General features: G+C 63.3%; 2 protein-coding genes across 4 annotated transcripts in view; one reads left to right on the plus strand and one right to left on the minus strand.

Annotated features, from left to right (window-relative positions):
- On the plus strand, window positions 1-16,193 carry ATP2A1 (ATPase sarcoplasmic/endoplasmic reticulum Ca2+ transporting 1). Of its 2 annotated transcripts, XM_004615835.2 has the most exons (23): window positions 1-277; window positions 547-564; window positions 799-881; window positions 2,048-2,152; window positions 2,754-2,892; window positions 4,428-4,508; window positions 5,302-5,387; window positions 5,528-5,825; window positions 5,950-6,116; window positions 9,068-9,156; window positions 9,338-9,440; window positions 9,789-9,920; window positions 11,766-11,891; window positions 11,970-12,188; window positions 12,962-13,297; window positions 13,417-13,637; window positions 13,834-14,036; window positions 14,190-14,275; window positions 14,361-14,494; window positions 15,053-15,170; window positions 15,275-15,392; window positions 15,570-15,610; window positions 15,950-16,193. In XM_004615835.2, exons 1-22 carry the CDS (start codon window positions 160-162, stop codon window positions 15,572-15,574), a joined length of 2,985 nt encoding a protein of 994 aa, XP_004615892.1. In that variant the 5' UTR covers window positions 1-159; the 3' UTR covers window positions 15,575-15,610; window positions 15,950-16,193. The 2 variants fall into 2 exon arrangements, with proteins under 2 accessions (XP_004615892.1, XP_004615891.1); XM_004615834.2 differs by lacking the exon at window positions 15,570-15,610.
- RABEP2 (rabaptin, RAB GTPase binding effector protein 2) overlaps window positions 16,184-22,733 on the minus strand; it is a 13,116-nt gene continuing 6,566 nt past the window's right edge. The window contains exons 4-14 of one of the 2 annotated variants that reach the window (XM_055136254.1): window positions 22,248-22,358; window positions 21,806-22,156; window positions 20,890-20,985; window positions 20,721-20,819; window positions 19,276-19,431; window positions 17,923-18,100; window positions 17,826-17,837; window positions 17,662-17,714; window positions 17,540-17,569; window positions 17,315-17,431; window positions 16,186-16,681 (exon numbers count right to left, since the gene is read on the minus strand). In XM_055136254.1, the coding sequence (XP_054992229.1) occupies window positions 16,580-16,681; window positions 17,315-17,431; window positions 17,540-17,569; window positions 17,662-17,714; window positions 17,826-17,837; window positions 17,923-18,100; window positions 19,276-19,431; window positions 20,721-20,819; window positions 20,890-20,985; window positions 21,806-22,156; window positions 22,248-22,358 (1,305 nt within the window). In that variant the 3' untranslated portion in view covers window positions 16,186-16,579. Of the gene's footprint in view, window positions 16,682-17,314; window positions 17,432-17,539; window positions 17,570-17,661; window positions 17,715-17,825; window positions 17,838-17,922; window positions 18,101-19,275; window positions 19,432-20,720; window positions 20,820-20,889; window positions 20,986-21,805; window positions 22,157-22,247; window positions 22,359-22,733 lie in introns of both variants that reach the window. The other variant, XM_004615936.2, reaches the window with a different exon arrangement.

Raw genomic sequence — 22,733 nt, forward strand, 5'->3', positions numbered from 1 at the left:
GGGGTCAGAGTCCCGTGGGAGGAAGGACAACTTTGGGGGGGGTAGGAGAGGACACCAGAAGCGCCCAAACAGGCAGGTGGGGACACTGAGGAAGGCCCCCCACGAGCGAGCGCCCCCAGAAGGAACGCACCCCCACCGGGCCCCCAGGAAGGGAGCACGATGGAGGCGGCACACTCCAAGTCCACAGAGGAATGCCTGGCCTATTTTGGGGTGAGCGAGACCACAGGCCTCACCGCGGACCAGGTCAAGCGGCATCTGGAGAAATACGGCCCCAATGGTGAGTGTGTCTGAGGGCAGAGGCTCAAGGGCCTCCTGGTCCCCACAGGTCCCCCCCCAGGCGCGGGGGGAGGGGGGCCTGGAGCAGCACCTGCACCCCAGGACTGAGGTGGGGAGACTCCTGAGAGACCCGGGCCCCTGGAACCCAGCGATGGGGGTGTTTCCGGGATGACCTTCGTGACCCTCACATGCCCTTTCAGGCCCTCGCGGGGTGGGGAGGCTGGAGAGACCCCCAATAAACATGTTCTTTCCTTCTTCTCCCCTGCACAGAGCTGCCCGCGGAGGAAGGTAAGTTCCCGAGTCCCTACACGCTCCCAAGAGTTGGGGGGGGGCTGGGCCAGACGCCCCCAGGGTTTCCCTAACACACCCGCCTGCAGCCCCAGGGGAGCCTGTGCGTGGACTCCAGGGGCTGGACCCTCCGCCCATGGCATCCCTGTCCCCCGGGGCCAGGGGCCAGGGACTGGGGGCGCGCGGCCCGGGGAAGCCCTTCTGGACCTCCCCCCCCGCTGCCTCTCCCCGCAGGCAAGTCCCTGTGGGAGCTGGTGGTGGAGCAGTTCGAGGACCTGCTGGTGCGCATCCTTCTCCTGGCCGCCTGCATCTCCTTTGTAAGCGCGAGGGGCAGCTGGCGGCGGGTGCGGGGGATCCCCGAGTCCCTAACCGGGGGGTCCCTATTCCAGGGAGCAGAGCGGAGGGAGGGAGGGCGCGCGGCTCCGTCCTCCTCCACACCCTGCAGGCAGGTTTTATTTTAAGCTTTCAGGGTGTCCTCAGCCAAAACACAGAAGTTGAGCCACCCCCGCAACTGCGAGCGCTTCGAGGGCTGCCGGGGGCGGCGGGGAGGGGCGGCGCGCTCCGCCAATCCCCGAGCAGCCCCGCGCCGCTGCCCCGCCCCCAGGCGCTGATTGGCTGAGGCAAACACTCCTCCGAGAGGCGGGAAAGAGCTGCGGGTGGGTGCAGGTGGGCCCAGAGCCCTGCGGGGACAACTCCACCCCCCATCCAACGCACTCCCCTAGTAAGGGCTGGGCCTCCTGGGACCCCCACTTCACCCGCCTGGAGGACCTTCCCCTCTCATCTGGCCCAGCCCAGGCTCCCAGCCCCAGGACTGCCGCACCTCGCACCCCTCTTGAAGGCCTGTCCTGGGGGGCGGCCGTCAGCATGCAGGCCAGTGTCCACTCTGCTATGGGTGGGTTTCGTTCCCCTCGTAGTCTGCAAGAAGATAAGAGACGGCCTTGCTGTCCTGAGAGGGGACCGCAGTCCCGGGCATAGCTGGCAGGACCCTCCCCACCCACCCACACACCCACCCCGCGTGCCCCCCCACAGCCTCCCCAGTTTGCTCCTTGACATTTGCCTGCGGCTGTTGCCCGGCAGTGGCGACAGCTGGGTGGGGTGTGGACAAGAGGCCGAGTAACCCTATCCCCCCCACTCTCACCGCGCCCTCTTGAAACTGGAGCCTGAGCTGGGGGGGCGGGGAGGGCATGGGGGGCCCACTGCCTGCAGAGACCGTGGGGTTTCCAGCATGGCTGCTGTGGGGTGGGTGTGGCCCTGGGGGCCGCAGGCCAGGCACCCGAGCTCCCTTTACTCTCTGAGTGGCCGGGCAGGGCACCCTGACAGCTCTTCCAGCTGAGCCCCTTCCCCCGAGGGTGCAGCAGGGGCTGTGCCGGCAGAATGTGGGGGCCCACCACACGGCCAGGCGGGCAGCGCCCCAGGTGCGCGGTTGCCTCTGCTCCTTCCCGGGTCCCTGGGGCTCACCTGCTGTCCTCCCCTCCCCCCCCAGGTGCTGGCCTGGTTTGAGGAAGGTGAAGAGACCATCACGGCCTTCGTGGAGCCCTTTGTCATCCTGCTGATCCTCATCGCCAACGCCATCGTCGGGGTTTGGCAGGTAAGCCCTCGCGAGAGCCACTGCCCGCGGTCACTCGCGTCTCTCCCTGGCCCGGGACCTGCCTTCTCCTGCCCCATGGCCACTTGGGAGAGGGACAGAGCGAGGGAGAGAGGAGGGGGCCGGTGTCCCCACTGTCCCCCATGGCTCTGTGCCTCAGGCAAGTTCTCTCCTCCCTAGAGACTCAGTTTCCCCCCTAGTCACCCTGCGGCTGCGAGTGGGGGTGCGGGGGAGCGTGCCCCACCTGCGGCCGCCGGCTCTGCTCTTCCGCCCTCTGGGCCTGGCTTCCGGCCTCCTCTCCCCATGCCCTTACCTGTTCCCAGCCAGAGTGACCATGCCCACGGCGCACACCTCCCTCTTCCTTCCTGTGGAGTGTAGGGCCAGGGCCATGTGGGGGTGCTGAGTTCCAGCCCCAGATCTTGCACGTGCTCTGCGTCCCCGAGACGCCATAGCCCTCTTAGCAGGAATTTGTCTTTTCCCCTGTAGCAGGAGGCCGAGCCCCCCGCCCCGCCCCGTGCTGACCCCGTTTCTCCCAGGATACTGGCTCCTCCATCTCTGCAGCCCCCCCCAGTAAGCCCCGTCCTGCTCCTTCCTTTCCCACCAGGAGCGGAACGCAGAGAACGCCATCGAGGCGCTGAAGGAGTATGAGCCCGAGATGGGGAAGGTGTACCGGGCTGACCGCAAGTCCGTGCAGAGGATCAAGGCACGGGACATTGTCCCTGGGGACATCGTGGAGGTGGCTGGTGAGTGGCGGGCTGGGGGCCGGGGACGTGTGTCTAGGGGGGACGGCAACCTGGCACCCAGGAGGGAGCTGCTGTGGCTTCTCCTTCCCAGACTCCTCGGGGGTCACCTCAGGGCACCTCGGCCCTGGCACCCGCTCCTGGGCCGAGCGTCAGCAGGAACAGCCAGTCCTGTCCCCGAGGCCCCGGGCGGACCCCCTGCACCCCTCCTCTCGGCCGCACTTGTGACAGGTGGACGGCAGTCCCTGCCAATGACCCCGTCCCCACCCGCTCCAGGCCACCGCGCTCCCCCCGCCCCCCCCAGCTTGGTCAACTTTAAGTCTTGACCTCCCCGTGCCCTTGGGGCCTCAAAGGGGAAAGAGTGAGGGGGGGAGGGGAGGAGGGGAGCCGAAGGCTGGCGCCCCCGGCCATGTAAGGGAAACTCAGGCAGGAGCCGAGAGCACGGGACCGGCGGGAGGGGGGGGTCCAAGGAGGGCCCCGCCTCCCGGGACACCTAATGCCGGCGGGCGGCTAAGATGACTGGGATTCTGCCCCCTTCAGCGGTTTTATATTTGCCCTGCGCAGGCCTTCCCACGTCTCCGGCCCTGGCACGGGGGAGCCAGCCTCTCTAGGCTCAGTTCCCTCCTGCAGACGCCCGAGTCACCACCCTGCAGGCAGGGGACAGGCAGGGAGGGCTGGCTGGAGACCCGCCTCGCTGAGGCCAGGAGTGTCTCTAGCCAGGGGGCCGGGCGCCCCAGACTCCTGCTTCCCAGAAGCCTGTCCCCAGGCCCTGGCCACGGGCTCGGCCTCCCCCTGGGCCTCTGACCCCACAGGTCCTCCCCGAGCCCCCGCGCTCCCCCTCTCGGCAGTGCCTCTCCCGCTCCCCCGGCCGGGGGCTGTGCGTCCCCCTCCTCAGCTGCCCAGCTACCCGCTGACCCCAGTGACCTCTACTCCCCTCAGCTGCAGGGGTCCAGGCGTGGCAGGTTTCCGACTTGCACTCGTGACCTCTGTCCCTGTCCCTCCAGGCCACTTCTCACACTCCGCTCTCGCTCTCTCAAGCCTCTGCCCCTCTGGCCACTGACTCCTGCTGCCCGCTGGGCCTTCCCCGGCCGCCCCCTCCTCCACGGTAGCCGGTCCCCCTTCCCCGTGTTCTCCGTGCCACTCCATGCCCAGCCGCAGCCTCGGCCCCTCAGCCAGCCCGTGGAGGGGGATGCTGGCTGCTGGCCCCTTCATGGGTGCTGCGCTCCGGGGGCAGAGAAGCACCCAACCAAGGTCAGCACCCAGCTGGCAGGCCAAGTGCCAGCACAGCGGGACGGCGTCTGCCTTGCGTGTGGCTGACCCAGGTTCCACCCTCAGCGCCCCAAATGGTCCCCCCGCCCCAAGTGCACCAAGAGTGACCCCCAAGCGCAGAGCCGGGTACGGCTCCGAATCCAGAAGAACCCGAGCCAAGTAGGACTGGCTGAAGAGGGCGATGCCCTGGGGGCCACCGCCCGCCACCCGAGGCAGGAGGACTCGGCCCGCCTGTCAGCCGGAGTCACTCTGCTCCGCTCTCTCCACAGTGGGGGACAAAGTCCCCGCTGACATCCGGATCCTGTCCATCAAGTCGACCACCCTCCGCGTGGACCAGTCCATCCTGACAGGTGTGTCGCGGGGGGGGGTGCAGGGGGAGGCGCGGGGCAGATTCGGGGGCGGAGCCCCTGTCCAGGAGCTGGGGTGGGGGACAGGGCCAGCCCCGCAGGACTCACGAGCCTGGAACTCCGGGGGTCCCAGGAGAGGTGCGCGGTTAATACCGGTTCTCCGTGTCACCCCAGCCCTTCCCCGAGGTCATGCTGTCTAGGCCCCCCCATATCTCCTCCAACCATATGGAGAACCACCAGATCTCCTCCAACGTCCCTAGTGAGGAATTGGAAATTCTATTTATTTTTCTTTCTGGGCCACACCCAGCGATGCTCAGGGGTCACTCCTGGTTCTGCACTCAGGAATCACTCCTGGCAGTGCTTGGGGGACCCTATGGGATGCCGGGGATTGAACCCGGGCTGGCCATGTGCAAGGCAAGCGCCTTACCTGCTGTACTATCACTCCGGCCCCAAGGAATTGGAAATTCTAGAACAAAGTGAGGGTCTGGCTGGCTGAGCCCCCAGGTCCGGCCAGTGAGGATGGAGTCCCAGGGTGGGGCCTCCCGGCCGTGTTTGACAGCGGTCAGCGGTCAGGGCCCGTCTCTGACCCCAGCAGCGCCTGTTCTGGGCCCAGCCGAGGCGGCGGGTCCAGGTGGGCCCGGGGCGCTGCTAGGGCTTTCTCCCCTCAGCACGTGGGACCCCCTGGAAGCAGAAGCTTCCGGCGGCTTCTTCCAGAGCCTGGACTTCTGCAGGGAGGGGCTTGGGGCTGGGAAGCAGAGCAATGACGTCACTAAGGTGCCGGGTCCCCTCTGCACAGGCGAGTCTGTCTCTGTCATCAAGCACACAGACCCCGTCCCGGACCCCCGCGCCGTCAACCAGGACAAGAAGAACATGCTTTTCTCGGTGAGCCGCAGGGCCAGCCGGGGACGCGCAGGCCACTGCTCGGGGCACTCAGGGCCATGGGTGGGGTGTGGCCAGCACCTGGGGTGTGTGTGTGTGGGGGGGCACTCCATGCATTTCCTTGCCTCCTCTGCCCTGTCCAGGGCACCAACATCGCAGCCGGCAAGGCCTTGGGCATCGTGGCCACCACGGGCGTGAGCACCGAGATCGGCAAGATCCGCGACCAGATGGCGGCCACGGAGCAGGACAAGACCCCTCTGCAGCAGAAGCTGGACGAGTTCGGGGAGCAGCTGTCCAAGGTCATCTCCCTCATCTGCGTGGCCGTCTGGCTCATCAACATCGGCCACTTCAACGACCCTGTGCACGGGGGCTCCTGGTTCCGAGGCGCCATCTATTACTTTAAGATTGCCGTGGCCCTGGCCGTGGCCGCCATCCCGGAAGGTAGGCCCTCCCCTCTGCCTCGCCTCGGCTCGTCGGCCCCAGAAGGTTCCGAGGGAGGCGACAATGTGTTGCGCGAGGAGGCCGTGATCCAGCCTCGCTCACTCCGCCCTCTGTGTCCACACAGGCCTTCCTGCCGTCATCACCACCTGCCTGGCCCTGGGTACCCGCCGGATGGCGAAGAAGAACGCCATCGTCAGGAGCCTGCCCTCCGTCGAGACTCTGGGCTGCACCTCTGTCATCTGCTCCGACAAGACGGGCACCCTCACCACCAACCAGATGTCTGTGTGCAAGGTGAGGGGGGCCCCGCAGAGGGAGTGACCCCTTCCCGGGAGCACCCCATTGGGCCCGGGCAATGCCCAGAGGGCAGAGAGGGTGCCATCCTTCCAGTTACGAGAGGGCTGCCCGTGGCAGTGCCCCTGGTGGGCAGTGCCCAGTGGCACAGCCACTGCTCAGTGACTAAGTCACGGAGATGAGTCGTAAACCCTCGTGTGAGCACACACCTAGTGTCCCCTAGGATGGCGCCCACCACGTTCACCCCCACAGCGGTTCTGAGCCCAGGTTCCTCGTCTCTGTGCCCAGGGCACTTGTTGGCTCTTGGGACCGTTGTTCAGCCACAGCATTTTAGTTTTAGTTTTACTTTTTTGGTTTTTGGGCCACACCTGGCGGTGTTCCGGGCTTACTCCTGGCTCTGTGCTCAGGCATCACTCCTGGCAGGCCCAGGGGACCATATAGGGTGCTGGGATCAAGCCCAGGTTGGCAGTTTGTAAGGCAAGTGTCGTACCTGCTGTACTAGCCCTCTGGGCACAGCAAAGGATTTTATTTATTAGTTTTTTAGTTTTGGGGTTTGGAGCCAAGCCCGGAGGTGCTCAGGAGTTAGTTCTGACTCTGTGCTCAGAGATCACTCCTGGCAGGGCTTGAGGGACCATTTGGGGTGCCAGAGATCAAGCCCATGCAAGGCCAGCGCCCTAACCATTGTGGCGCTCTCTCCTGCCCTCCCAGCCTAGTATTTTAAATAAAGTGTATAGGATACTGCTTTAAAAACGTGCTGAGGGGGCTGGAGCAAAGGCACAGCAGGTAGGGCGTTTGCCTTGCATGCGGCCGACAATTCCCAGTATCCCACATGGTCCCCTAAGCACCGTCAGGAGTAATTCCTGAGTGCAAAGCCAGGAGTAACCCCTGAGCATCGCTGAGTGTGACCCAAAAAGCAAAAAAGAAAGAAAAAAAAAACGTGATGAGGAGGAGAGTTATATCAGCAGCCTGAGTGCATACGGCAACCTCAGCCCCCCATGGTTCTCTGACACCACTGGGCCCAACCCCACAGTGCTATCAGGTGTGACTCAAATAATCCTATCCCCCAAAATACCCCAAATATTTGAATAAAATACAGTTTGGGGCCAGAGCAATTGTACAGCAGGTAGAGCACTTGCCCTGCACTTATCTGACCTGGGTTCGATCCCCAGCATTGAAAAATGAACCTGGGGCTGGAGCAATAGCACAGCGGGGAGGGCGTTTGCCTTGCATGCGGCCGACCCAGGTTCAATTCCCAGCATCCCATATGGTCCCCTGAGCACCACCAGGAGTAATTCCTGAGTGCAGAGCCAGGAGTAACACCTGTGCATTGCCAGGTGTGACCCAAGAAGAAAAAAAAAAGAAAAATGAACCCATCCACTGCTTTGTTTGTTATTAATTAATTTATTTATTGTTTTACTTTTGTTTGGGGGTTTCCCCTGACAATACTCAGGGCTGACTCCTGCCTCTGAAGTCACGAATCACTCCTGGCAATGATGGGGAACAGATAGGATGCCGGGGATTGAACCTGGGTCGGCCATGTGCAAGGCAGACACCCTACCCGCTGTACTATCTCTCCGGCCTCTATTTTTTTTTTTTTTTTTTTTGCTTTTTGGGTCACACCTGGCGATGCACAGGGGTTACCCCTGGCTCTGCACTCAGGAATTACCCCTGGCCGTGCTCAGGGGACCCTATGGGATGCTGGGATTTGAACCCGGGTCGGCCGCATGCAAGGCAAACGCCCTACCCGCTGTGCTATCTCTCCAGCCCCTCTATTTTTTTTTTTAATTGAATCAGTATGAACCACAAAGTTACAAAGTGATTCATGATTTGGTTCCGGGCTTAGATGTTCCAACACCCCTCCTTCCACCAGTGTTCCCAGTGCCCCTCCCATCCCTGCCTGCCTCTTTGGCACACACTCTTCTCCTTCTGTAACTGTGTGTGTTCTTTTTAAGATGGAGATCCATATAAAGTTTTATTGAAAGTAGAAAAATTGCTTAACATGAGAAACAGCAGACTCGATACATGTTTATTAGTTTAGGAAGTTGCACAGTGAGTCACACTTTTTGTGTGATCACTTTTGTACCATGTTGGCCCAAATATTGCCTGAATTAACCTCGATTTTATTCCAAGAATTTGGCACAAGGTCATTCCTTAATACATTTTCAGTAAATTAATGCGCAAACGTTAAATGGTCAGATGCCTATCCCATACCTAAGAATGCTTTAAGGGCAGACTGTCATTCCTTCTTCTGCAAACCTCATCCTAATGCCCCATCTTCCACTTTCATTCATTCTAGGCACTGTGGTTTACAATCGTGTTACTGACGGGTCTCATGCAGAGAACCACTTCCCTTCATTTTATATATATTTTTCTTTTTTTGCTTTTTTGGGTCACACCTAACGATGCTCAGGGGTTACTCCTGGCTCTGCACTCAGGAATTACTCCTGGTGGTGCTCAGGGGACCATACGGGATGCTGGGAATCGAACCTGGGTCGGCCGCATGCAAGGCAAACGCCCTACCCACTGTGCTATCACTCCGGCCCAATTTTATCTTTTTTGGGGGAAGGCAATGCTCAGGTGTTACTCCTGGCTCTGTACTCAGGGGACCATATGGAGTGCCAGGGACCGAACCCGGTCAGCAGTGTGCAAGACCAATACCCAACAAGCTGTCCTGTCGCTCCGGCCCCCCTCTATTTTATTTCTACTTTTTGCAACGTGGGGGGGGTCAAACCCAGGGCCTCCCCCATGCAGGCCTGTGCCCCACTCACCGTGAGCCCCGTCCCAGGCCCCCATTCCTCAGGACCCATCACACCCAGCGTGGGGAACAAGGACGAGGAAGAGCTGGGGGGGAAATGAAGGGTGCGAGGAGGAGGCTGGGGCCGGGGCCGGGGCCGGGCGGAGGGGACACTGCCGGTGGCCCCAGACAGACAGCTGCCCCCTCGGCCCCCCAGATGTTCATCATTGACAAGGTGGAAGGCGACTCCTGCGTCCTGAACGAGTTTTCCATCACCGGCTCGACCTATGCTCCCGAGGGAGAGGTGTAAGTGCCCGCGGCCCCTCGTGCCCACCCAGGCCCGGGGCCCCCTCTGGTTTTATCTTCCTTTCTCCTCTGCTTCCCGCCCCCACCCCCAGGGCCTTGCTGCTCTCCCCAGGCTCTCTGCATCTCACCCCTATTCTTCTCTACCTGTCTCTCCCCACACCCTCTCCCTGCTCGCTGCCAGCATGAAGAATGATAAGCCAGTCCGGGCAGGGCAGTACGATGGGCTGGTGGAGCTGGCCACCATCTGTGCCCTCTGCAATGACTCTTCCCTGGACTTCAATGAGGTAACCCAGCCACCTGCCGTGGGGAAGCTACCAGCCGCCGTCCGGGCCTCTCCATGGGCCACAGAGAAGGGGTCCCGGGGAGGAGGGGGGGGCTGTCTTCCACATCCTTAGCTGGGTGACCCCTTCCCATTCTCAGCTGGGGGGCTGCAGACTCACTCCTAGGGGAGACCTGGGTTTGACCCCCAGCTCCGCAAGGCCCCCAACACCAAGCCAGCGGTCGCCCTTGAGCCCAACTGGGAGCGACCCCAACCCCTCCCCCTAAAAAAAAATACTCTTCCAGATTGAAAGGGGTGGAAACAAGGGCTGAGGTGTCCAGCACCCATGTGCCCCTCTTCCTCTGCTTCTCAGGCCAAGGGGGTCTATGAGAAGGTGGGCGAGGCCACGGAGACGGCCCTCACCACCCTGGTGGAAAAGATGAACGTCTTCAACACGGAAGTGAGGAACCTGTCCAAGGTGGAGCGAGCCAACGCGTGCAACTCAGTGAGTCGGGGGCTCCCTCCCCGGACCCTGCACGGCTCTGAGGTCTCCCTATAGCTTCCCTGTCTGTCTGGGTCTGGCGATGCTGGGGATCGAACCCCGGGCCTTGCACACGTGATGTGTGTGTGCTGGCCCGTTGTGTTCTCGGCCAGACTGGTTTGCGCAGGATGCTGCTCTCCTTTGGGCATCCCGGCTGCCACCTCCTTGATGAATCGACATTACTTCCTCTTTCCTGTCCCGGGCCGAGTGCAGCCACCTCAGAGGCCTGTCCTGGGGCAGTCTGGTCGCCACGGTTACCCTTCTGTCTCTTGCAGAAACTTGCTTATGTCTGGTCTCAGGCCTGACTTAGAATTTGGGAAATAGGGGTTCAGAGAGAGAGTTTAGCTGGTAAGGCACTTTTCTTGCACCCGGTCAACCCTGGTTTGATGTCCAGCACTGCATATGGTGCCCTGAGCCCCGCCTGGAATAATCTCTGAGCACAGAGCCAGAATGTGATCTAAGAACCAAAACAAAGTAGAATTTGGGAAATAGGACTCTTGTTTATTCCTCTGATTCCAGATTAACAGGACCGATTCTCTCTCTCTCTCTCTCTCTCTCTCTCTCTCTCTCTCTCTCTCTCTCTCTCTCTCTCTCTCTCTCAATATTTTTGGGTCACACCCAGCAGTGCTCAGAGATCACTCCTGACTCTGTACTCTAGAATTACTCCTGGAAGTTCTCAGGGGATGACAAGGGATGCCAGGGATTGAGCCTGGGTCGGTCACATGCAAGGCAAAAGTCCTCCTGCTGTACCATAGTTCCGGTCCAGGACCAATTCTCTTACTCGCACTGTGATTTTTTTCACTCGCTCCTACTGTTCATTGCATGTCCGTATTGACTCCCTTTGGGAGACGATGTTCTCCCACCACTCTCATTCTTGCTTTAAAAATGTATTTTCAAGATCCTCATTGCTTGTTTTTAATATAATAAAAATAAGGAGGGCCTGGAGAGAGCGCACAGTAGGTAAGACGCTGGCCTTGCATGCTCCAACTCTGGGAACAGCCAGGAGAGATCCCGGAGTGCAGAGCCAGGAGTAAACCTTGAGCACCAAGGGGTGTGGCTCAAAAAATAAAAACAAAAGAAAACAACAATCAAAAAAAAAAAAAAAGAGAGAAAACAATCTAGATACCTGTCAATGAGGATTTACCTTAAAAACTTACTACTGGGGACGGGGGCCGTAGGACAGTAGCAGAAGGCTTCTGGGTCTGGGCAGGCTGAGGCCAGTTCTATGTAAATGAAGACAAGGATGAACCCTTCATGGTCCCTCCCGGGCGCCTGTCTGGGCTCAGCTGCCATCGCCCAATCGTGGAGCATTTGGGGATTCGGACGGGAGAACAGTTTCCTCCACTCCTGGCCATCCTGGTCCTACTCCGCTTTGTTTCTGTGCCGTGAGCCAGTTTTATTCAGGGAACGTGAGTGGGGAGGAAGGGGCCAGGAGCGCAGACCTGCCGAGGAGAGAGAGCGAGCCTCGGCGCCCCCTAGTGGAGAGGAAGAAGCTTCACCCCTGCTTTATGGGAATGAGTTGTTTTTAGGGGGTCTTAGGCCACATCCGGAGATGCTTGAAAGGGGTCACTCCTCAGTGCTGGGGGGCCGCTCCCAGCAGGGCTCTACGCGGCGTGTGTTCAAACCCTGCGCTCTGCCCCCTGAGGACCTCCCCAGCCCTCTGGCACGCGGGACCCGGGGAGGCCGAGGCAGCAGTGGCCACGACTGTGGGGCCAGGCCGGGCTGTTCCTGCCTTGCACTGGGCTGCTCTGAGCTCGGGGACTCTGTTGGATGGGGAGGGTCTGAGACGCTGCCCTCGCGTGCCCCCAGGTGATCCGCCAGCTAATGAAGAAGGAATTCACCCTGGAGTTCTCCCGGGACCGCAAATCCATGTCTGTGTACTGCTCCCCCGCCAAGTCCTCCCGCACCGTCGTGGGCAACAAGATGTTTGTCAAGGTCAGAAAGCGGCGCCCCCTGTCCCCACGCCGCCTCCCCCTGCCGCTGCCGTGCTCTGACGGCACCTCTGCTTCCTAGGGTGCCCCCGAGGGGGTCATTGACCGCTGCAACTACGTGAGAGTCGGCACCACCCGCGTGCCCATGACGGGCCCCGCCAAGGAGAAGATCATGTCTGTGATCAAGGAGTGGGGGACCGGCCGCGACACCCTGCGCTGCCTGGCCCTGGCCACCCGCGACACCCCCCCGAAGCGCGAGGAGCTGATTCTGGATGACTCTGCCCGCTTCATGGAGTACGAGGTGGGCGACCAAGGCCTCAGGACGCGGCCCGGTGCTACCTGGCACGTCACGGTCGCCAGGGCTGGACCCTGGAGGGACAGGCTCAGCTGAGGGGCCGCCGTCCAGCTCTCTGGACTCACTTGGGCCGTGGTGGGTCAGTGCAGGGGGCAATGTAGTGACTGCTCCTGAGAGTGACCAGGACTCGGGGTCCCCAGACAGGGCCACCCCGCATGGACCCATGTCCCCTGTGTCCCAGAGGGAGTCACCCCGCATGGACCCATGTCCCCTGGCTCCTAGAGAGTCACCCCAATGGACCCATGTCCCCTGTGTCCCAGAGGGAGTCACCCTGCATGGACCCATGTCCCCTGGCTCCCAGAGGGAGTCACTCCGCATGGACCCCCTGGCTCCCAGAGGGAGTCACCCTGCATGGACCCATGTCCCCTGGCTTCCAGAGAGTCACCCCGATGGACCCATGTCCCCTGGCTCCCAGAGAGAGTCACCCCGCATGGACCCATGTCCCCTGTGTCCCAGGGGAGTCGCCCCATAGGTAATGGGGATTTGCTCAGTTGTAGAGCGAGTGGCCCGTGAGAGCAGACAACGGCTCCCTAACTTCTGCTGGAGTTCTGGAAGCCACCCTCTGCCCCTCAGACGGTGTCAGACCCCTGTCCCCTCCCTGAAGCCCTCCAGGCCTACAGAGCTTTCAGTGCCAGCTCCCCTCCCCCAGCCCCTGCTTCAGAGCCCCGAGGTACCTACCGACTCTGTGACCTGTTGCCCGCCTGCCCCTGCCCCTGCAGACGGACCTGACCTTCGTGGGCGTGGTGGGCATGCTGGACCCGCCCCGCAAAGAGGTCACCGGCTCCATCCAGCTGTGCCGCGACGCTGGCATCCGGGTGATCATGATCACCGGGGACAACAAGGGCACGGCCATCGCCATCTGCCGGCGCATCGGCATCTTCGGCGAGAATGAGGAGGTGACAGACCGCGCCTACACGGGCCGCGAGTTTGACGACCTGCCCCTGGGGGAGCAGCGGGACGCCTGCCGCCGCGCCTGCTGCTTCGCCCGCGTGGAGCCCTCGCACAAGTCCAAGATTGTGGAGTTCCTGCAGTCCTTTGACGAGATCACGGCCATGGTAGGGGCGCCTTCTTCCTGCCCCTCCCCTGCAGTCGTCAGGAGCCCTCCGGGGCTTGCACCCGGGGCCAACCCGAGAGGGGCCCGGGCCCTGCACTGATCCTCCCCACCCCCACCCAGACCGGTGACGGCGTCAACGATGCCCCCGCCCTGAAGAAGGCCGAGATCGGCATCGCCATGGGCTCGGGCACCGCCGTGGCCAAGACGGCCTCAGAGATGGTGCTGGCGGACGACAACTTCTCCACCATCGTGGCGGCCGTGGAGGAGGGCCGCGCCATCTACAACAACATGAAGCAGTTCATCCGCTACCTCATCTCCTCCAACGTGGGCGAGGTGGTGTGGTGAGCAGCGGGCCGGGGTGCAGGGTGCAGGGCGCAGGGCGCAGGGCGCAGGGGGCGGGGCGGGAGGGCTGGAGTGTGGCACATGTGACCGGAGAGGCCGGGGTGCAGGGCGCAGGGGGCGGGGCGGGAGGGAGGGGGCACACGCGTGGGACACGGGCCAGCAGACCTGCGGCCTGTGACCACCTCCTTCCCACAGCATCTTCCTGACGGCCGCCCTGGGGCTGCCCGAGGCCCTGATCCCGGTGCAGCTGCTGTGGGTGAACCTGGTGACCGACGGGCTCCCGGCCACAGCCCTGGGCTTCAACCCCCCGGACCTGGACATCATGGACCGGCCCCCCCGGAGCCCCAAGGAGCCCCTCATCAGTGGCTGGCTCTTCTTCCGCTACATGGCCATTGGGGGTGAGCAGAGGGGGCCTGGCGACCCCTCCAGCCCCGGGCCTGCCGCCCGCCCTGGCACACGGGCTCCTCCGGGCAGCCACCCCCAGGCCTCTTGCCCGGTGGGTCCCCCCAGCTCCTCCCGCTCCTGATCCCAGCTCCCACTTGTGTCCCCAGGCTACGTGGGGGCAGCCACGGTCGGGGCAGCCGCCTGGTGGTTCTTGTATGCAGAGGACGGGCCACACGTCTCCTACAACCAGCTGGTAGGGAGCACGGAGCAGTGGGAAAAGGGCGGCAGGACAGCGCAGGGGGCTGCTCGGGACCCCACTTCCTCTCCCTTCCCCGCAGACTCACTTCATGCAGTGCAACGAGGAAAACCCCGAATTCGAGGGTCTGGACTGTGAGATCTTTGAGGCCCCCGAGCCCATGACGATGGCCTTGTCTGTGCTGGTCACCATTGAGATGTGCAATGCTCTCAACAGGTGGGTCTGCATGCCCCCACACATGTGTCCACGCACACACATGTCCACATGCCCACATCACACACACATGCACACACATGTGCTACATGTACACCCACAATGCACACATGTACACAAGTGTATGCAACACATGCGTATCTACACAGACATGTGCAAGGTCATGCACACAATATACCAACACATGTACACATAGTGCGCACATATATACCTGTATACCTGTATAAATATAGCATGTGTGCACATGTTCACATACACCTGCACATGGAACACTATATATACAATACACACCTACACATGTACCTGTGTGTACTCCTATGTGACCTACATATATATACATGTGTCCCACATAACATACACATGTACTTACCCATGTGCGGTTGCCTACTTCCACGAACACCTCCTCATGCATGTACATGTATACCTGGCCCTACGTGACTGCAGATGCACATCTACACCTCGACATGCTCACATACACCCGCACACACAGACGCACGACCTCCACATGCCCCCCCAACCCGTTCTCGAGCTGAGGCCCTGCCGCCCGCCCCCCACCCGCAGCCTGTCGGAGAACCAGTCCCTCATGCGGATGCCGCCCTGGGTGAACATCTGGCTGCTGGGCTCCATCTGCCTCTCCATGTCCCTCCACTTCCTCATCCTCTACGTCGACCCTCTGCCCGTGAGTCTCCGTCCAGCTGGGGGGCCCCCTGGGAGCCTGGGCGCGGTGGGGACAGGTGTGGACAGAGCCAGCCGGGGCCTCACCGCCCCGCCCGCCCCTCCCAGATGATCTTCAAGCTCCGGGCCCTGGACATAAACCAGTGGATCATGGTCCTCAAGATCTCCTTGCCGGTCATCGGGCTGGACGAACTCCTCAAGTTCATTGCCCGGAACTATCTGGAGGGTAAGCCGCGCCCCCACCCCAGCCCGGGACAGCCCCGTCCCTGCGCTGCGAAGGCGCCTGCCCCATTTTTTGCAGGTGGGGGCGCCCTTCTGGCCCCCGGCAGCCTCCCCAGCCTAGCCCGGGCGCACGGGCCGGGCCTGTCCTGGGTAACGGCTCTCTCTGTCCTCTCTGGCACAGGGTAACTGTTTCCCCCTCCTCCACCTTTCACCGAGTCACAGGTATCGCGCCCCGCCCCCCACGCCCCGCCCCCTGCGCCCTGCGCCCCGCGCCCCTGCTGCTGCGCCTGCCCGCCCTGTCCCCGCGCCCGGGGTCACCTGCGCTCGCGGCTGCCGTCTGCGCTTGCCCGGGGTGGTGCTGCCTCCCTCCGGGCTGGCACTGCCCCCGCCGCTGGCTCCTCTGGGTGCGCCGCGCTGCGCCGCGCTGTCTGCCGGGGCTGGGTCGCCGCGGGGGGCTGGGGGGCTGGGCGCCAGGTGAGTATGGGGGGCTGCAGGACACAGCAGCGGGCACACTGCCTGCCCTCTGCGCTGGCGCCCGCCTCACCCGCCTCCTCCTTGCAGATCCAGAAGACGAGAGGAGGAAGTGAGCAGTCCTTCTGCCCTTCAGCCAGACTGTGGCCCAGATCCCATCCCTCCACTCCCGACGTTCTTCTGTTTATACACCCCTCCCCGCCCCGCCCTCCCTAGCGCACCCCTCCCTGGCCTCTTAGAACCCTCTCCCTGCCCCCAACCCCGTGGGGCTTGCAGGCACAGGCGACTGTTGAGCTGAGATGCTTATTTATTGAAAATAAATGACAGGAAAGTCTGGCCTCGCCTCTGTGCACGTGTGGGGACAAGCCTTAGTGTCGCGCGGTCCAGTAAGCAGCAGCCCGCCCGGCCCCACACGCTGCGTCCGAGGGGCTGAGGGGCTGGCAGCAGGTGGCCGGAGGCTGAGCCGGCACCTCTGGTGCTGGGAGGGGCTAGGGACCCTTGCCCAGGTGTCACCTTCACCCTTCACCTGGGAAGCAGAAGGCTCGGCCGTCCGGGGAGGAGGCCCAGTGGGACACGGCGGCTGCGGCCTGGTCACCTCATCCCCCGGCCCCAGGAAGGGGCAGACTCCAGGCTGAGGCCTGAACCCCCAAGGCCGCGTCTCCCAGTGCTGGAGTGGAGAAGAACAGTCACCCCCAGGCTGGGTGGGCTGTCGCCCTGCCCTCAGGGGTCCTTGATGTCCCTGACATCGCGCAGAGGTGCCTCGTCCATGATGCTCTGTACTTGCTCCAGGGTCTCTGCCTGGCGGATGCGCTCCAGGCGCACCTGGGGGCCGGCACGGAAGCAAAGGGCTCAGGGCCAGTGCCAGAGGCTCGTGCCCAGCCCTCAGTGGAGTGGCCAGAGCACCGGAGGCACCAGCTGTGGCCACCCACCTCCCGAAAACCAAAACCCAAGACGAAGGGCAGAACCAGGTCCTAAGAGAGGACGAGGCAAGGGACCCGGGGCCAGGGCGGAGGCCGACACCACAAGCCCTTCTGTTGGGGCCGGAGCGAGAATATAGCGGGTGAGGGCATTTGCCCTGCACTTGGTCAACTCGGGATCAACCCCTGGCACCTCATCTGTCTCCTGAGCACTGCCAGGAGTGCATGTCCCAAACACCCAAAGCAAAAGAAAGGAGGTCTTGGGGGGGGTCCAGAACCATAGTCCACCAGGGAGGGCGCCTGCCTTGCTCGCGGCTGACCTAGGTTTGATCCCTGGCCCCCATCTGGTCCCCCGAGCCCACCAGGAGCGATTCCTGAGCGCAGAGCCAGGAGTCAGCCCTGAGCACCCAAAGCCAAAACGATCAGAAGAGGAAAACGAGGGCCCATGGGTGGAAGTGCCCAGCGAGAAGGGCGCCTGGGGCCCCGGCTCCAAGGCATGCGCCGTGAACCCCGGACACACGGCCTGTCCCCGTGGTACCTGCAGGGCCTGCGACAGGCGCACGAAGTCCCTCTGCACCTGCTCGCTGGTCTCCAGCTCGGCCTGCAGCCGCAGCACCTTGGCCCTCTGCTCCGCGAGCTGGTCTGCCAGCTGGGCCTGGGGGGACAGGAAGGGGGGGCTGGGGCCGGGCGCGGGGCGGGAAATGGGAGCAGAGTAGGGGGCGTCGGGCTGCGGCCGTCCCTCCCGCCCGGCCCCCACTCTGACCTCTTCAGGGCGTGCTTCCTGCTGCCTGGCCTGGCGGGGGGGGGGGACACAGAGGCGGGGGGCTATCAGCGTCTGGCCTCTGCACGAGGTTCCCCGCCGGGGCCGGCCCAGTGTGGCCTCACCTTGCTCTGCTCCTGGACGCGCTCCATCTCCGTCCTCAGGCTGCACAGGGAGGCTGGGGGTGGGGGTGGGGGTCAGCAGGGCGAGAGGCAGGCCCGCCCCCGCTGCCCCCAGCCGCCCCACTGCCCTGCAGTGTCCCCGTGCCGTGCTGTGCCGCGGAACTCACCCTCCAGCACCTCTGTGGGGAGGAAGGAGAGAGAGAGGTCAGGGAGCTGCGCAGGGCCCCCGCGCCCCGGCGCCCCGGCCGGCCCCTCTCCCCTCACCTGTCTCCTCCCGCTGGCCCCGCAGCTGCCCCTCCAGGCTGGCTCTGGCCGCCGTCTCCTCGTTCAGGGCATCCCGCAGGGTCACGATTTCGATGCGCAGGCGCTCGGCCTCGTGCTCGGCCGCCTGCCGCTGGGCCCGCACCTCCTGCCAGGTCCGGCGGACCAGCTGCTGCAGCTCCTGCAAGAAGGCCGGGTGGGCGGAGGAGCCGGGACCCCACCGGGCCTCCACCTCCGGGGAGGGGCCAGAGCCAGAATCCAGCCCAGACCGCAGCCCTGGGGCTGACGCAGAGCTGGGCCAGGACCAAGGCGGGCAGGGTCGGGGTGGAGAGTGTGACGGGGCGTGCACACAGCCCTGGGGAGTGCGGAATGCCTCTCACACCAGCGCTAGAATGAGGATGATCTGGTAGGCTTCAAGTCATGCCAGGCTGGAGCGATAGCACAGCGGTAGGGCATTCGCCTCTCATGCAGCCAACCTGTGTTCGATTCCTCTGTCCCTCTCGGAGAGCCCAGCAAGCTACCGAGAGTATCGCGCCCACACGGCAGAGCGTGGCAAGCTCCCCGTGGCGTATTCAATATGCCAAAAACAGTAATAAGTCTCACAATGGAGATGTTACTGGTGCCCACTTGAGTAAATCGATGAACAATGGGATGACAGTGACAGTGACATGTCACGCCAGCTCAAGCCGGGGTCTGGGGCCAGCTCAGGGGGCACACGCGGTTTTGAGTCCCAAACCCAGCACCACTCAGCCCCCTGAGTACCACGGGGGGTGGCCCCTGCAAAGCAAAGGTAGCAGGGTTGAGTAGCTCCGTGGCAGAACTCAATGCCTTGCACATTTGAAGGCCTGGGCTTGCTCGCCGGTACCAAAGCAGAGATAGTGCAGTGGGCAGGCGCTTGCCTGGCATGTGGCCCACCCGGGCTTGACTGCCAGCACCCTACACGGCTCCCTAAGCACCACCAGGAGTGATTCCTGAGTGCAGAGCCAGAGGTGACCCCTGAGCATTGTCAGGTGTGGCCCCCAAACGAAAATAACAAAAGGGAGGTGCACTTGCCTTGCCCACGGCTGAACCTCAGTTTGACCCCCCAGCATCCCGGAGGGGCCACGAAGCCCACCAGGAGTGACCCTGAGCACTTCCAGGTGTGGCCCCAAGCCCCAAACAAAAGCAAAACAACACACAAGGAACCAACACTTCCTTCGCTCATTGGCGTCTCATGCCAGGGCCGAGAAAGGGTCGGGGCCGCTTCTCAGACATGGAAAACAAAGTGTCTCAGAAAAGTCCGATGGGCTGACCAAGGTGACCTTCAGCAGCCTGGGCCTGCCCCCGAGAGGCCAGCGCCAGGCGCTCCCCGCTTACCTGCACTGTGCTGGGCAGGGTGGTCTCGGGGCCTTCGTCCTGCTCCAGCCGGGGAGGGCCGAGGGGTGGCGGCTGCTCAGCCCGGAGCCCCTGGTTCTCCTCAGTCAGTCGCTTCACCTCTTGGCTCAGGCACTTGTGGGACGTGGCCAGCTCTGCCTGGGGTGGGCAACGGGGTGGCTGTGAGGGCCCTGGGGTGACGCCCGGGCAGCCGAGCCCTGCCCCCAGCCCCCTGAGGCTACTGGACAGGGGCCTCCAGACAGGATCCCACACGGGCAGCCCCTCTCACACTCCCTAGGGGCCACACGGGCAGCTGCAGCAGATACCAGTGGCTTCACGAGTCCATCTGGCTTGCCCTTATACTTGCCAGCTTAAGGTTTAAAAATCTTAAGTAATTTTGGAGTTTTGAGCCACACCTGGTAATGTTCAGGACCCTCCCCCCCCACCTCGCCCCTGGCAGTGCTGGGCCCTTGCGTGGTGCCAGGGACAGGAGTCCGGAGTCAGCTGCAGGCAGCTAAGCTTGACCTCCCACCCTCTGTCTCCTCGCCCGCCCTTGTTTTATCTGTTTCAATATTTTTTTTTTCTTTTTGGGTCACACCCGGCGATGCTCAGGGATTACTCCTGGCTCTGCACTCAGGAATTACTCCTGGCGGTGCTGGGGAGACCATATGGGATGCCAGGGATCAAGCCCAGGTCGGCCGCATGCAAGGCAAATGCCCTACCTGATGTAGTATTGCTCCGGCCCCTATTTATTTATTTATTATTTTGTTGGATCACACCAGGCGACACTCAGAGGTTACATCTGGCTCTGTGCTCAGGAATCACTCATGGTGCTTAGGTGACCGTATGGGATGACAAGGATCGAATCCCGTGCGCAAGGCAAACGCCCTCCCCACTGTACTATCACTCCGGCCTGTATCGATTTTTTAAGTTTTGGTGGAGCTGGAGATCGAACCCAGGACCACACAGAGGCAGGGTCAATGCTCTACCTCCCAGCCACGGCCAAGCCCTGGTGACCAACTTTAATAACTGGGACACTACAGAGAGGTTGGGTTTCTCGGACCAAACGTGACATTCCTACAGCCGCAGTCCGTGGGGCAGAGGAGCAGACCCGCAGTAGGGGCCCCGTTTGGGTTTGGGGGCCACACTGGCAGTGCTCAAGAGCTACTCCTAGCTCAGTGCTCGGAGGCTGCTGGAACATGCAGTCCAGCCGCCTCTGACGACAAGCTGGGCCCCAGGGCCTCATATCAAGGCTGCGGGGTCCAAGCTGGCGGCCAGGGCCCAGCGCCCGTGCTCTGACCACAGGGCCGGCTGCCCCAGACGCCCACTGGCCGTCCACCCAACTCCAGGAGGATGCCTGAGGGGGCGACGGGGCAGCCACCTCCCAGGTGCCCCCCTCACCCAGCTCCCGCCACCCCCGCCCCCGGCCCTGCCCAGCGGGGCCTCACCATCTGCAGCTGGACCCGCTCCTGGGCCTGGCTCACGGTGCCCTGCAGGGTCCGCAGCAGCTGCTCTGAGTTCTGGACCTGGGCCAGGAGCGCCTGCATCTGTGGGGGGAGGGGCCGCGGGGTGAGGTGGGTCCTGGCTCGGGCGCAGCGCCCCAGGGCGGCCGCCCACCTGCTTGGCACAGTCCTCGTTGCTGCGTCGCAGGCCCTCCTGCAGCTCGTCCCGCTCCTGGCCGAGGCTCTCCAGCTCCTTCTGCAGCTGCCGGCCCTGCACGGAGCCCGTCTCAGCGCGGCCGCTGGGCCAAGCCCTCTCAGGGCGGGCTCCGAACACACAGGCCTCCTCCCATCCAGTTTACTCGTTTTTGGTTTTTTTCTCGCTTTTATGGGTCACACTCGGCTATGCACAGGGGTCACTCCTGGCTCATGCACTCAGGAATTACTCCTGGCGGTGCTCGGGGGACCATATGGGATGCTGGGAATCGAATCCGGGTCGGCCGCGTGCAAGGCAAACGCCCTACCTGCTGTGCTATCATTCCAGCCCCCAGTTTACTCGTTTTTCAGTTTCTTTTGGGGCCCCGCTTAGCCGTGTCCCAGGTTTACTCCGGGCCCTGCACGTGGACTCTGGGCCCCACATGCGATGCAGGGGTGGGAACCCAGGCGAGCCCGGTGCAAGGCAAGCGCCCTCCCGCCAGCCTGTCACCACTCCTGCACTCCCAGCCAGCCAGCAGGAGCTCTTGGGAGGCCCTTGCAGATCTTTCACCCCGAGGGTCCTGGGGCAGAGCAGGTGTCCCCTGATGGTCCGTCTCCCGTGCGAGCCCCCAGCAGGCAACCTGCCTCCCCCGGGCCCAGCGCACCCCAGCAGTCCCGGCCCCTTCCTACTCGCTGCTGCTCCCCACCCCAATCTGTGGGGCGTGTCTTGCCCCCTGCCCCCCATCCAGGAGCCTGTGTCCCTCACGGTCAGTGTCCAGACGCCTGTTTGGGGCTGGCTCCCGCCTGGGGGGGGGCGGGGCGGGAAGCCTTGGAAGGTGGGGTGCTCCGGAAGAAGGGTGGGAGGGGGAAGGTGAGACGCCGCCAGGGTGTGCGCCTACCTCGGCCTGCAGCTGCTCCCACTGGTGGTCCGGCACGAGCTGGTACCCGGGAGGGGGCAGGTAGATGCCCTCGGGGACCAGCGTCCCCGTGGACACCAGTGAGGCCGTCTCTTCCTGCTCGGGACTCAGGCCCGGGCGCTGTCGGGGCAGGGAGGCGCTGCTGCCGGCCGCGCCGCCCAGGGAGAAGGAGGAGATGGAGGCGCCGTCGTCGCAGTTGCCGGCAAAGGCCTCGGCGGCCGGGCCCCCGTCCCCACTCAGCTCCTCCAGGGGCTCCAGCGGGGGAGACGGGTCCCGCGACAGGGGCAGCAGCTCCGGGGCGCCGTGCAGGGCGGCGGGCTGCCGGGGACGTCTCTAGGGAAAGCGGGGCAGGGGAGAGGCTGGGGGGCCAGGGTCCGGGGCACCCCGTCCCCCTCCCGGCGCCCGCCCCCGGCCGCCCGGTTACCTGGATCTCCTGGATCAGCTCCTCGGCCCGCAGCAGCTTCCCCTTCAGCTCCGCGATCTCCTGCTCCATGGGCAGCACGATCTCCCGCAGCTTCTCCGAGTCCTCGTGGGCCTGCGGGCAGTGGGGGGCAGGCGGCCTTGGGTCCCCGCGCGCCTCCTCCCGGGGAAGCCAGGTCCCAGCACCTTCCCGGCGCCCGCTTGCTCTCCCCAGAGAACCTCCCCCGCCCGTTCCCCCGGTCCTTCGTGCTAGGGATCGAACCCAGGGCCTCTGAGAAGTGCAGTCTGCACTCCGTCACGAAGCCGCGTCCAGGCGCTCATGGTCTGTTTCGTTGTGTTTTGGGGCCACGTCTGATGCTGCTGAGGGCTACTCTTGGCCTCGTGCTGGGGGTCACTCCCGGCAGTGCTCAGGGACCCTGAGGTGCCAGGGATCACACCCAGACCTCCTGCCTGATGCACTCAGCCTGTTGAGCTTTTATTTTTTATTATT

The sequence above is a fragment of the Sorex araneus genome, chromosome 4 (assembly GCF_027595985.1).
Source record: "Sorex araneus isolate mSorAra2 chromosome 4, mSorAra2.pri, whole genome shotgun sequence".
In the NCBI taxonomy this organism is placed as follows: Eukaryota; Metazoa; Chordata; class Mammalia; order Eulipotyphla; family Soricidae; genus Sorex; species Sorex araneus.